Source organism: Hippoglossus stenolepis, chromosome 8 (assembly GCF_022539355.2).
Source record: "Hippoglossus stenolepis isolate QCI-W04-F060 chromosome 8, HSTE1.2, whole genome shotgun sequence".
Lineage (NCBI taxonomy): Eukaryota > Metazoa > Chordata > Actinopteri > Pleuronectiformes > Pleuronectidae > Hippoglossus > Hippoglossus stenolepis.
This window is the reverse complement of record NC_061490.1, coordinates 3,695,232-3,710,789: the sequence shown is the minus strand read 5'-3', so window position 1 is coordinate 3,710,789 and position 15,558 is coordinate 3,695,232. Positions and strand designations below refer to the sequence as shown.

The 15,558-nt window shown below is 41.2% G+C and overlaps 1 protein-coding gene across 2 annotated transcripts in view; it reads right to left on the bottom strand.

Moving 5' to 3' along the window:
• Positions 1-3,474: 3,474 nt before the first annotated feature.
• The window catches only part of rspo2 (R-spondin 2), a 58,020-nt gene continuing 45,936 nt past the window's right edge, over positions 3,475-15,558 (bottom strand). For both annotated transcript variants that reach the window (XM_035162906.2, XM_035162907.2), the window contains one exon: positions 3,475-5,083. In XM_035162906.2, coding sequence (XP_035018797.1) covers positions 4,968-5,083 — 116 coding nt within the window. In that variant the 3' untranslated portion in view covers positions 3,475-4,967. The remainder of the gene's footprint in view (positions 5,084-15,558) is intronic.

Below are 15,558 nucleotides of genomic sequence, written 5' to 3'. Positions count from 1 at the left end.
TTCCCAGCAACTCCAAATGACACCAAAATCTGCGTGGAGAGTTGACTTTGGATTGCATTGTCGCAATTAGGAGCGAGTTTAGCAATAAAAGTCACCCGTTAATGCCACCATTTAGCGGGCTCGTACACATCATGATGGCTAACATATGGTAAACTTGTTCAAAACATTAAGATCTGCCTGTCCTTTTGACACCACCGTGTTCCTGCTCATTGCAGGTTCGGCCCGTGCCAAACACCATGGCTAACCCATCTGAAGATTAACGATTCCAGAATTCCCTCAACTCAAAGGGCAAGCGACGGCTCATTATACAGTTATAATGATTATTATTATTACAACATTTATTATCCCCGGGCAATCTTATTTGCCCCACCAATGTCATTACTTCCATTGCTGCCCTCCGCGTTGGAACGAATGTGTCACATGTGCCACAACTGCACACTCACTGTATGGGCCACAGTATGAGAATGTAGAGCAGAGGTCCCTGAGCCCCTCCTCTTATCCTCTTACTGTCATGTGAGGCACATAGAGTGTGTACAATAGATGCACTTACACGTGCTGCTTTAGAGGCACAGATTGCTATCACTGATCCATCCAGTTCGGAGCCCACTGGGTCGTTTCCTGTTAGTGGTTTCACTTGTTGTGCCTTTGAAGCAGGCTTTAATAATAGGACCCAACAGAACTAATGAAAATGCTCTCTGTCAGATTAAAAGGGAGCTTCAGTCTTAGCCACCTAACCACATTCAGCACAAACACACGCACGCACGTACGCACGCACGCACGCGCACACACACACACACACACACACACACACAGAAGTGGTTTACACAGGGAGGACCGTTCCTTCTGATGTGTAGATGACAGCTAACCCTCTTAACAACACTAAGAATACCACCAGTGTCCTGTTTCTCACAACAGTAGAAAAAGAAACGAGTGGATTGATGTCAAAGGGGAAAGGTGAAGGCAAATAAACAAACCTATCCATCCAAAATGTTGCACCGCGGTTCTTTTTGTGTCCCCTTCTTTTTCCATGGTAGACGCTGCAATGTGGCGCTTTAGTGGTGGTCTTTGTGCTTAATGAATCCACTTCAGTGCAGTTCCTCTCCCTAAGCCTTTAGGTTTAATCCCCCAGTCTGGAGCAGTGATAGTCTGGCCCAGGGGATGACATCTGTGAATCGTTCATTAACTTGTAACCAGCAGCAGATGTTTTTAAAAACAACTTGCTACATCTACGCCTTATTTCATTGCCTGCAACAGTCACTTTGGCTTTGCTTCATTCACTGGTGGACCCGACTGGCTACGTGGATCTGCTATTGGATTATTTGAAAATAACGTTCAATTCTACAGTGGTAGAGCTCAATTACATGTAAAAGTCCAGCATTCAAATATGCATTTAAGTATCGTGTATGAGTAAAATGCACCAAAGTATTATTAGTAAAATGCACTTGAAATGTCAGAAGTAAACGTTCTTGGCCCCTGTCATTAATCGGTTACTGCATTACAATGGTATAATGCTGTTGTAGCTGCATGGTTCATACATGTCATATAGTGTTCTATAGAGTTAGCCTTGTATGTACTGTTATATGCAGTATATACAGTTAGAGGTTTAGTTCACCCATTACTAACTAAGGGGTTGGGTCCCTCCAAAAAAGTCACATCTCAGGGTTCATGACTTCATTACAGGTAAGGACAGAATTTAGTAAGCTAATCATTTGGTTTTTAATATTCTATCCTAACTTTAAAGGTAGTAAATAAACCAGATTAAAATAGTAGTAACAAGTTTAATATTTTGATCAAGCAGGATTTATTTACATTATCAGAATATGTTTTACATATTTAAAATGTGTTTGTATGTATCACATTATGTTTATAAATAACATTATGAATTAAAGAATATAAATATTGTCTAGTATTTTTATATATCCCAGAAAATGTTTTTAAGTTTATTACGTCGGAGGATATGTCGTTCTTTAGCAGAATATATTTATTCATCACGGATGAATGTTTTTGTTACCAAAATATGTTTACATATCACAAAATATATTCACTTCTACCAGAATGTGTTTACATATCCCAGAATATTTCATATGTAGCACAATAAGTTTAAAAGTAGCAGAATATATTTATATGTAGCACAATATGCTTATATGTGGCTAATAAGTTAATGTCGAGTAGAATATGTTAATAAGTAGCCGAACAATTTAACATGTATCAGAATAAGTTTATATACAACAGAATATGTTTATATGTAGCAGAATAAATTAATAGCAGAATAATTGAATGTGTAAAAGAAAAAGTTAATGTAGCAGAATAAGTTTGTGTAGCAGAATAAGTTAATATGCAGCAGAATTAATATGTAAAAGAATAAGTTATTGTAGCAGAATAAGTTTATATGAAGCAGAATAAGTTTATGTGTAGCAGAATAAGTTAATATGTAGCAGAACAATTTAATATGTAGCAGAATAAGTTTATATGTATCAGAATAATTTTATATGTAAAAAAATAAGTTAATGTAGCAGATTAATTTAATATGTAGCAGAATACATTCATATGAAGCAGAATAAGCCACCCTTAAGCTGACAAATTATGGTCAATAATTGTAGCCACTATTCCCAAAAAATTTCGGGACGTACAATTAACAATATATGTAGTGGATGGTGTACTTCAATAATGAAAATTAGCATTAGCTGTGAAGCTTTTTTTTCATTAATTATCTACCCAGTTAGGTATTTTGAGTTTTCTGAAAACAAATTTCTACATAGTGCAAATGTCACTCAGTGGAAGTGCTAAATTGTGAAAATGAATGGCCTCCAGTGTAAAATATGTCTAACCACATTGAGCACCTGTAAAAGATGTTCAGGCCCTTTAAAACTGCAGAGTATTAGGCCTCAAGGTAGAAATGGAGCGCACGAAGAGTAGGATACTTTAACATGGACAGCCTCCCTGTGGAAATATCATGTGCGATTTCAAGGGGGTTAACCAGAGCAGGAAGACTGTGGTCTGTGTCTCCCCGGATGATATATATGACACAATGTGATTCATCTGTTGCTGCGCATCCGTAAGCTGTCTGGCAGATTTGGATTTTTTTCTCCTTTGGGACAATGATTATACAGTGTGGATCTTGGGCTAAATTAGCTGTGACTTGCATTAAAACATGTTTTTTTTAAATGTTTTTTGAGGTTCGTGAAAGTGCGACATGCATCACATAAAGAGGTGATTGAATGCGTGTGCCTGATGAAAGACAAGTGTCACCACTAAATACACATTGTTGAGGCATTACACGCTGATGGTGGACGTGAATGAAGCCACCGACGACACGCATGTTTTTTTTTTCCGCATTCGTGAGGCTGCGTCATAGTGAATTACAAACCCCGTAACAGTGCCGTCATGCTGTTAGTGGCCAATCGACTGTATCCAATCCTTTGGCTGGAGGTAGAGCTTGTGTCATGCAGTGCGTCATGATGGATTTCACAAATGTTATTTTCGAAATTGTATAATTGTACACTGAAGTGAGACAAGAAAACTGCATTTTTGGAGTTTAGCCACATATATTACAACCATAGACAACAATGAAGGCTTCATCGTACAGTCACATTAAGTGTATTTTAATAAAACACAACGTACACATATGCAGTCCTATGACCATACATTTGCTGGATCCTAATTATTAAAACCTAGAATATGTCAAAGCATAGTTTCATTTGTCGTTTTTTCTTCTTTAAAACACTGAAATCAGTAGATGAGGTCAAATGAATGTTATACAACACTTGGCGTGACATCAGACAGAAACCTTTTCCACTTGTTAAAGATATGCACTGTTATAAGGAACTCAAAGAATATTTCCGCATATAAGAGTAACAGTATGAGGCAAAAGAAAATCTCACTGAACAAAAAAAAGTACAAAATAGAATTAATAAATAAATCAAATATATACCATATAAATGAAATAGCTATGTTTGCGGCTATGTTTATTATTTGTTTTTAATCATTTTAATCTGTAGCTTGGTATTACAACCCTTTTATCTCTAAAACATTTAGAACGGTGAACGAGTCAATACTGAAAATACAGTAATAAGCTTTCATAATTAGATAAATTATGTACACGAGTCTGTCGCCATGCTAGTCGAACAACTAAATTTCTTTTATTATCCACACTATACAGTTAGAGCATAAAGCGGTCTGAACGTAAACAGTTTGTGCTGAGAATAAAATACTTTGCAACTATGCATGGTAATTTCTTTAATATTACTCTCAAAAATGTACATAACATAAAGGCCGCACATGGGAACACTCCGTCTCCATTTAGAGGGAAGGTGAGGGTAGCTTTGACATAAATATAGAAACAAAAAAAAGTCTCTTTCAGTTCATCAGCGTCAACTGCTTCAGCCAAATCTCTTCTGCCTCTTAATTCTCCATCTTTTCTTTCATCCTCCTTGATTCAATGCCTCCCCCCCATTTCATCCCAGGAGTAGTTCAGCTCAGCAAAACTCCCTCACTACCGCTCCTATCCACCTCCCTCTATCTAGCGCTCCCGTCTCCACGGCCTCTGGTTGCCCGTCTTCCATCACGCCGGATGGTCAATGACATTGTGTTAATGATGGGGAAATGAGTTCAGTAATGTCAACTGCAATAGGTCCACGAGGCAAGACAAGGGGGCGGGGCTGGGGGGGGCAACAGAGTCACCGGGCTGGTCACTGCAGGAGGGGGAGAAGCAGCAGGAGGCAGAGACATGAAGCAAGTATTTGGATATGTTGATACTGACATCGTACGTTACAAATACTGTATATTTTTGGATTTGTGAGTCATGGCTATGTCCTGGCGGGGTGGGGGTCGTCAGGGACGGTGGGGAGGGGATGTGAGGCAGGTGGAAAGGTGGCGGGATTCGTGATAGTCGTCGGTTTAGAATATGGGTGCAGCAGCGGCTAGCAGCTTCGCGTTGGTTCTTTGTTCAATGGGCAGTTTTCAGTCCCTCACTGGCTGGGGCGCACAGAGGCCAAGTGGTCACTGTGCTGGTTCTGGGCCCGAAACCGCAGCCTTTGCTTGTTCTTCTTCTTTGGTTCTTTTGGTCGGTGCTTCCCTGAGCCACCTGGGAAAGAAGAGGGGAAAAAGATAGAAATGGTTATCTCTTTGTTCAGTACCATCCACACTCGTTAGACATATCATATTATATACATTGTTCTCCAAGTCAACAAGCGTAACGCCTTTTCAATGACCTCATAGTAAATTAAATGGCCAAGGGTAGATTCCTGGCTGGTTCTGGTGCTGAAGGTGGTCAGTGTGTCTTTGTAGTGACATGATAATGAATCACCTTCTCTAAGGAGGATATGCTTGTAATATACTGGATGGACGACGATACAGATCATGGGTCGGTCTTTTTCCACTAGCTTTAACATTGCACGACATTTTCACAGTTTTATAACGACACAGAACTAATTCATGGATCTTGTTTTAATGACCTTATTCTTATATTATGCTAATGATGCATCGTCTTACTCCAATTTGTGTTTGATCTAATTATTGCAAACCAACAAGTTGACAGCAAACATCCGGCAAGGTATTGTTCCAGATTATTCCAGAGTCTGGGGCTCTGGGTAAAATGGGTTAGGGGAAAAACGTGTGTGTGTGGTGGTTGGGGGGGTTGGAGACTTTGCTGTCAAAACCCATAATAGGTTAATCCAGCCCTGCTTGCAATGCACCAAGCTTGTATACCAGTAAATCGTAAAGTGTTCAATATGTTGATATTATACAGATGAGAAAAACTCATTCAGTATGACAGAATTCATCAGGTATGTTGTTTGTGGTTAGACCCATGCAGGTCTGTCTTCCACAGAAAAAACTGTTTCATCTCATAACCTCAGTGACCCAGCCGCACCGTAAAGAGACTATTGGCAAATAAGCATTTTTCTTTGGTTGCAGCAGGCAAAGTGCGGCCGTACTAATCGGGACAGTTTTAGATTTCATACTTGATCGTCAGCTCTGAAGACGACTTGAAAAACAACCACTGAGATGATGCAACATATTGATGTGTGCAGACCGAGGATTGGTTTTAAAGCATCAGATTAATGACCTGTGAGTTTCGCTTGATGGTTTTTACTGTAGAACAGACGTATGCACAAAGTATAGACATGCAACCCACTGTGGGATGGGCTTTAGCAAGCTCAACCTGCTCATTTTGTGCTGGAATACTCAGGATTTGAGGGTTAACATTTGCTAATAAAAAGGGCTGCATTACATAAAGAAGTGCACATTATATATACTATGAGAGAGCATTACATATCGGGTTTGCTCCAACACTCAGGACTGAACCTCAGCTTTAAACAAATGTCTGCTCAGACCAACACTTTTCACCGTCACTGCAATAGAGACGGGAGATAAGTATGGGAAGTTGCATAACTCTCTTTCCAAGTTGGAAAGGTCCCCCAGCCCAAGGTTAATCCATCCCAGGTTTCACTGGGATGGGCAAAGAATGCTGGGAACTGACTTCCTGCTCTCATGGAAGCTTGTGCGGTGGAGGCTCTGCACCCACGGCTCTTTGTGACAGAGAAAACTCTGGCTACCGAACCGCAGAGCAACAATCTGGCTGCCAATGCCACAAATAAGATAACGAGGTGTGTGTGCGAGATGTGTGTGCGCGAGGGGGGAGTGAGTGTGAGGGAATTTAAGGGAAAAGAAAATCTAATGGGGGGAAAAGTGGAGTAAGGCTTGGATGATGAGACGCTATCTGGATCCCGATCTAGAACAAAAAGAAACCAACCGCGCTATGGTTCGCTGAGGGGGGAAGCACAGGAAAACACTACAGAAAAACAAATCTCCAGCGCGGGCTATCGCTGCCACATTCTGGGTCTTATTACTGCACTTGTTCGAGCTTTTTCTCTCACGAAAAAACAGGGTAACAGTGTGTGAAATGTGACATTATCTCTAATTGCCTTCTCATATGTGCTGGCATCACGGTGGCCTTTTAAGCACCCCATAGAAAAGACCCATTTCCCACTCGCAGGGCTGCACTGTGAGGTAGATTTGAAAATATTCACTCGTTTAAGCCGACACGCATGAGAAAGCAAGATATTGCTCTGCTAATAGGGTCTCCCAATGAATAATCCAGATGCATGCAAACATCAAACCATTGCAGAGCTATTTCCTGCAATTAATTTAATCTTGTTATTTTTGAGTCACATTGCCAATCTGAGCCATGGTAATAAAGTTTCTCGCACACAGCTCCGAGTCAAAAGTTGCCCTTTGAAGACAACTTCCACATCTCTTCCATCAAAATCTCATGCCCTTCAATTGAAGAATATTACCAGAGGACTCTGTGCACTTGCTTTGCTGATGCCACTTTAGATTTTGTGCGTGATTGATGGTATGATAATGTTTGCTAAAGTAAATCTGGAGCTGAAAGGCATTTGGCCTATAGGTCCATTTTCCTAATTGCTCTTTAAAGAGGTCATTTTCATTCAAAACAGTGTTGCTAGGTGCCTGATAAACACGACTTTCAGTGCAATCAACTCAAGACGAATTACATTTGACGGCAATAAAGTACATTGTGCAGCATTAAACTCCCTCTGTAACGGGCAAAGCCCTCGTGGGCCATTCCTTGGACGCAAGGCTGCATTTAAACTGAAAAAGCCTGCATTTACAGCAATTGCTTAAAACACAAATAAATATCTGAGAGTTAAGTTAAAAAGTGGTTTTCCTGGCTAGTGCAGGGCTGGGCAGGAGATCTTTAATCCAGCCACACACAAACACAAACACAAACAGTAACAAACGATAACATTGTGTGAAGGGAGGGAGTAAAAGCAGTAGCAGGAAAAAGCCTTGCTGGACATGTCTGCCCTAGAAAAGCAAACTGTAGTAACTACTGCTATTAAAACATTTGCTCAAAATTAAGTCAAGATGTGAATCTTACTTTTGATAACTATGTTTTAACTATATAACACATAAATGATATATTTTCTTTGAAATAAAAAACTGAGCTTAATTATTCATTTTTCCCATGGCTGCCATCAATACATGAAAAATATACATTTTAATGAATTAACATTATTAACATTATAAAACATTATTTATAACTAACCTGGAAGGCTACTAAGCGTTAAACTCAAGCCAAAGGTAACTTTGAATTGTTGCTGTCTCAGCTTTTGAATTTAGTGGGATTTATGTGTTTTAGTGGTTACACCATCTTTATTTTACATTATATGAATTACAATACATACATTAATAGTCGACGGATAGAGAGGCACCTTTAGCACAGTGCAAAAAAAGATTCTGCATTTAATAAAGATCAGAAGCTAAGTATTTATATTATATTTTTTGGGAGGTTGGTGCTAAAATCATCAACTTAAAAAATAAACAAATGAGGATTTTACAGCAGCACAATCTTTGTATCTGTTAAGCAGTTTGCCATCCAGCCTGAAAACTCTTTCCCAACTACCTCCCTCAGTAGTTATTGGTGCAAAACTGTGTTTCCAGGCCTTTTTTTTTTGTTTTGTTGCTTGCTGTGTCTTATTCTGTAAGCCGATGACAGCTGTCGAGAGTATAAAAATCTAATTATCATGTCACACATGGAATACACAAAACAACGTTATGGAAGTCTTTATAGCAGGAACCAAACAACATCCCATAAGCTGAACCCTGATGTTTTCCAGTCATCTTTTTAAAATTGTATCCTGACCAGATTCTGGATATTGTACAATAACTGGGGTTACTGACAGCTTCTCTCCATACTGCAGCTCTGCTCGGCAGAAAACCCCTAACCCAAACCCATCATAGGCTCCGACACACCCTGGAAGATTTATTTTGTCTGCTAAGTAGATATAAAATCAGATTCGTATGAGCCACCAGTTTTCCTGTACAAACTCAACACCTATCAGACTTTTCAATACTCGAACAGAATTATGTGTCTGAAACTCCCCAAAGAAACGAATGACACGACATAAACTCACCTCCTCAGCGTTTTCAGACCATATTTCATAACCCAATCTCAGAGCTGACAGCTAGAGGGCAACCAATCCCCACATAAGCCCCTTCCCCCAGTATCTGATCCAGTCCTGGTGAGATGGGCCATCATATCTACCCAAGAACTCCCATTTTGCCTTTCCTCAGGGCCCTGTGCACTTTGAACACTGAGCTTTCATCATCTCATATTTACGACCAATGTAATCACTTAAACTGATTACCAGAGTTCACAGAGGAAACAGTTTAATTTGCCTGGAAAGAAATGATTAAGTCATCTCAATTGGTTTCAAAACCAAGTACAAATTCATAAATCTTAGAGCATGTAAAGATAATTTTGTCTTGGAAGGCACAGGAGGTTTCAAATCATTCTCTGTCTTTGTTTAGCCTCGTAACTGGCACAGTATGGATCGAATCAAAAAAGAATATGGCTTTTATCAGGAAATTATAAACCTTCTTTATACTTCTCTTTCCGTTCTGGCGGCATTTACTATCACAGCAGCAAACCATAATTTCACCAATGTTTAGTTTCCCCTCATAGATACGATCTCTCTCTCTGCCAGCTTGACATTTGTGTTTGAGTTGGAAATTAAAAGTAAATCAAACAAACAAACAGAAATCTCAAGAGCAAATCAAAATGTTTTGTTTTTGTGAATCAGAAGCAGAGGCTGCGGTGGGGTAGTTGTTTACCACTGTCAAAAATGACCTTTGCCAAATTCTTTTATGTATGCGAGCACGTATGTGTGTGTGTGTGTGTGTGTGTGTGTGTGTGCGCATGCATGTGTGAATGATATACATGGCCTTTATGCCTGTGCGTCAGTAATTTTCATCCTCTATGTCACCTATGTGAGCTTGAGAAATACTTAGTGTCATTTCCAATCGTTTTAGCTGCCAAACCAGTGAGAAAAGAAAAAAAATTAAAACTCCTCCGCACGCACTGTGGTGGACGTTCCTCAATAACCTCTCAAAGCCAGTCAGGATCTAGCGCTTTCTCTTTTTCTTCCCCATCATCCTCGCTCTCCCTTTCCCCTCCATGTCCCTGCGATGCTATTTGAGGCTCTCAGCAATAATAGAGCCGACTGCATGGTGCAGATCCAACTCAGAGTTAAGCGCTATTATACGTATCATATTATTAGGCTTGCACTCCAGAATAATATCTCCTTGCGGAACGGCAATATGACCACTTGTCCAACTGATGCACTGAAAGATAATCAGTCAAATCCATATCCAGGGAGAAGGAAGCCAAAGCCAAAGCTCCCATCATCGGTGTCAGAGCTAATATCTTTGTTTTGGAAAGGGCGAGCAAACTCAAGAATACGTATACATTTACACCAGGGAAGGTCTGCAACATGAAACAGTTTCATATTCCTCTGGAATCAGGCCTTTTAGTCAGAGATTTCTCCTTTAAAGAAAAGAGACGTCAGCACTTTGCTGGCCCTGAGGCTGGTGTGGGGTTATCTATATGTTAGCCTATAATCAAAGAGGCCATGACCTGCTGGAAACGAGCAGTGCAGCGACGGTCAGCACAGGCCAAGTGATTTCATCCACTAACGGCCCCATCGGCATTGCAGGAATTGAAGGCCTAATCTTATCTCCATCGCTTGCGGTTTGTGAAAAATCAATGGGTGACCTCACGGAGGCATTAAGACATACGGTAAATGGGATCCTATACTGCTGAACACTGTACCCCGCTCTCCGGTTACCCTGTCCCTCCGCTCCACGCAGACAGTCAATTAATAACGTTTTCGTCGGACACAGAGAGTTGGGTGGAGGGCAGGCAAAAAAACAATAATCCAAACAATTTTGAAGAAGATTTGGGTGGACTTAGGGAAGGTAAAGCCGGGGGGAAATTTTTCGCCGGCTTGTCTTTTTCATAAACAAGCCAAAGCAGAGGCCATTATTTGTGAGGGAAGGAGAGAACTACTGGCGCCAGTGAGATTTGATTTCAGTGGCAGAAATTGGATTAGCAGCCATTAAGGGCCTCCTCACACATACATTTATAATGCTGTGAAGGGGAAAGGATCTGTAGCCAGCCAGCGCTCTCGTTGCTCACACACACCGACAACTCCTCTGTCTGGGAAAAGGTTACGGACTCTGACACTGATCTATGCCGCTGCCCCTGAACTTAGTTTTCACTTAATTTATAGGTGGGACACAGTTGCACGACCTCGAGTGACCCAAGGCTCATGAAGGCGTGGGGGCGGAGGTAGGCCCAAATCGTTTCATGGTGCGTTGTGCTGTTGTCCGGCTGCGGGGAAACGCTGCAGAAGGCTGATTCGACATTCGAGGAGGAGGAGAACATGATACAGATGAAAATAATGCTTAAGTGTAAAAAAGGCAGAAACAGATACAGATCTGGACAGAGTGAATAAGCTATAATATTACTGCGGCAGAGATGCAGACGTCAGATGTAGGAAAAAATAATTCAGCCTTTTGACAGAGAGGACAATCATTTACACAAAGCTCATCTTGCCAACCAACTGACAAGAGGCTCTCTGCACAGCATCACTTAGCCCTAACAAGGTTACTCTAGATCACACTCTTTCATTCACTCTTTCATCCTGTCATTCCCTTTCCCCTGTGCTCTGCTTACTATCACCGCACTGCTAGGCGAGAATGATTTAAAACATACACATTCCGATTTAAAAAGCTAATGTTGGGATTAGGTCGGTCATTATTTTCTCATCTATGACCCAGCGGAGGATCCGCGCGCGGAAGATTAAAAAAGCAGGTTAGCTCACCGCTCCGCTCTCTGAAGCTTCGTTTCACTGACAATAAGTTAAAGCGAAAATCCGACTCAGAGATTAACGTCTTTAAGCGCAGAAGTCCCAGCCGAACATGCATGACTGGCACGGTGATTAATACGCTGGATGGTCAGTGCAGACAGCACGCTTTTTCCCCTCTGGAGAAGGTCAATCACGCCAGCTAGAAGCAGCTGCAGCCTGTCCTGGAAGGTAACAGAACAGATGATGACCAAGCACATTAAAGTTGTTCTCCATTAAAGTTTGAGCTCAGAGCCCAAACTCGTGCTCTGCTGCATTACACAATATGGTAACTGTTCCCTTGTGCCGTTTGGGTTCCCACCTATGGCTTGAGCGCTCCAAGGTAGGTTATCAAGTGGAAACCTTCCATGACAGATGTGAAATTAGGCCAACGTCCAAAAAACTCAAAAATAAGTTCTGGCTTTCCAGAGCCGTTTCCTCTACTGTACATGAACTTAAACACTAACACAGTTTCTCATCACAAGTGTTGCAGCATGGAAACTTCTGGTATTATTTATCTGCTTTCCAACATCCACTTTGATGCTGCATGGCATGTCAGCACTGCATTGTGATCCCCTAAATTACGACCAATATAGATTTTCAGTGTTGCTCTGAAGCTATTCATTGAAACTCTATAATCATCTGTGTGATGTTGAGCAAATTCATTAAGAAGTTGAATCGGTTTCTCGTTACTTACGATACAAGACAAGGGAATTAAATTGCTAAGCAGCAAATGTAATGATTTAAATGAATGAAGTCACATGTTCAGTTCTATCAACTATGAAACAGCTTCCAGAACAACATCACATCTTTGATATTTAATTAGCTTCAAAACAGTAAACAGGAAAATTGTGGCTTGACCAATAACCAGCCTACAGTTTTTCAGGTATTAGCGGCTCCAGTCCAGGAGACGGCACGCAACGCTCAGGAAATCCAGGAAGAAAATTAACAATATTGATGTATAGAGCTCGATAGATTTTTTTGGGGCTGATGCTGATATGAGGGAGTAAAACATGTCCGATACCAATATATCGGCTGATACTTATATTTAACAAAATGGCAATGATTCTTAAGATGTGGTTATTGAGCCTTATGACAAAGAAATTCAATTGAGGCTTGATATTTGACAGTTTAACCATAAATTGTATTAAAAATAATATATAAAAGAAAACACAAATACAACCAAATATGTAGAATGTGTTTGTTTCATGTATTTCATGTGCCGAAATGTTTCAGTTCTCCAGTGGAACAAAAGCTTTTTAAATCAGCTCAATCACAATAAAGATGCTATTTTCCTGACCTTGCTATTGACATGAACAACAACAGACAGAAGGGATGGCAGACATGTTGACTAACATGATCAATGTGTAGTTTTTCATTGATTTGTAAAGTGCATTGACTTTTGCTGGATACTGCTGCAAACATGGCCACTGCAGCTCTAACTCTCTGTAATGGGGAAGTTAAAAATGGCTCCACACTGAACCAGATGGTGTCTTATCAAATCATATAAAGCAAACAAACCTAAAACCAACATTTGAGTCCAACTTGCAAAGCAGATATCCAACAGGGAAGGGCATCTCATCACACCATAGTCACCACCTACTGAAAGAGCTTCACACAAACTTCACCTCAAACTATCAATGCCTCTCCTAAGCTGCAGGGAGCAGATGCCTCATCCCCAGACAACTGGTCTCAGCAACAAGGGCTAGATTTCATCATCCTCGCGGTAAAGTGGTTCAGCCATTATTTCTAAACGTCTGGTGGAGGTACCAGACACTGGGAAGAAGAAATTAGGTCTGAGAAGTTAAATCACATGACGTGATATGGTTTCTGGGCTGTGACATCCTGCCAACTGTTACGGTTTCCCCACTTCCAGTGGAAGCTGCCAAAACGCGGAGGCTTGTAGTTTAGTACGCACACTGTCGCCCCCTGGAGCAATGAGAGGTCACTCGCGTGGCAGCCTGCTGTTCATGTGACTCAGCCTCTGCAAGAGTCACTCAGTGTGCCAGCTTATGAGGTATGATAGTCACTCTTCATTTTTCAGTTCTGAATCAAGGCGTATAACTGATAATTATCAACATTCTTCACCACTAAATGGACGCTCGCTCTATTGCAGTGGCTTTGCATGGTGTCATGACGGTAACGTCAGCAGCCAGGCAGGGAACAGGCATCACGACTGGCTGAGGCTGATGCGCCTGGAAACCGCAGGACTCAGAGAGAAGTGAGCAGCCCCCCTCTGTGGTCTGCTATCTCCCCTGACTGACTCATCGACACATCTGGGCCTAAGTATATGGGGCTCTCCTGCCCCACGGGCACTTGGGTAAATGAGGGATAATTAGCTTTAGTTGACCTTAATGAATGGCTTAATGTTGTGTTTCATTTCTGATGAGAAAAATATAAAGCTCAGCACTTATCAAAGGGAGGCCCCGAACTGATGTTACTGAAGGCTAACTGCTGGTGTGGGTCTGTGTTTTTATATTTGTTGCATGCACGGGGCCGACGCAGAGCAAGCTGGAGATAGCTGCAGCATATGAGGGAGTAGTTTCAAATGGATCCGCAGATCCGCAGATCAAGAATCTTGCTGGGATGCACAGTAGCAGATTCATCATTCTGGCTGGGAAGTTATTACAGATGTGAACTCTGTTTGTCGTTACTCAAGGATAGAAAAAGCTCCTCGCACTACGCTTTGATTTCCATAGCTTCTTTATCAAGATGAAATCTCTATAAAGGCTTTGATCCATCTTATAATTCCCATATGCTGTGATATAAAGCAGGAAGTGTCTCGCAGAGTTATGATAGTCATCCATCTTGGTTTCCGATAAGTGTATTGCTTTGGGCTGATGAAATTAATCATCGCCATTCAACTGACACAGGATCCATCGGGGATTTATTTGTTCTATTTAATATTTGATAACAAGCTGCTCTCGCTCTCTTCTCTTCTAACAGTCATCTACATTTTCATGTCTTTACACTGATTACCTGCACTATTACTTGCCGCCACAGCTCAATACAGTTCCTTATCTTAGCAATACCATTAAGACGTACAAGCTAATAAAAGCTTGACAGTTCAGTTTAGTGTTTCGACACTCTACCTCTTCTTATTTCACAGCAAATCAGGCTTGTCCACCGTCGACTGATATACACTCACTCCAGAGGACGTCACGAGGCTTCCTCGCTCACCCCACCAGGATTAAAGTGTGCACCTTCTAAAATCACCCTCAGACTGATGGTGGATCCAGGCAGGAAACACACATCCTGCCATACACCTGATCTCTTTGCACTATTAAACAAATATTCGGAACACTTATTATTTATCCCAGAAAGGGAATCTAAATTTCCAGGATCTGTTGAGTCTGAGCCCTCGGGTAAAAAAAGGGGGTCAACCCCAACAAAGGGCCCTGGCCCTGGCTGAGCCCCAAACCATGAGCCTTTTAAGTCTTCATGAACAATCCCTCTGCATTATAGCCCACTAGCTCCACTTTATGGAGAGGAATAAAATGGTTGTTAACACAGCCATGAGGGGCGACGCAATAAGGTACAGTACCAGTAAGAGGCTTTCTGCATCCCTGTGGGGTTATGAGGTGGAGGAGGGTTTCTATAAACATTTTGTCGACACAGTTAACTACTAGTACACTGTCAGCCAGGCAGTGCATAACTAAACTAAGATACACTCAATAGCTTACTTACAGCTAACAAGGTTATTTGCTTCCAAGACCAAAAAGCACTTCATCAGTTTGTATGGTTCCAGCTGCATTAACATCAACTGTATAGTACAGTATTTCTCAACTGTGGCTACAGCCATACTAATATGTTTTAATTTTAAAACTAAAATGACCTCTGTCCAGAAAAT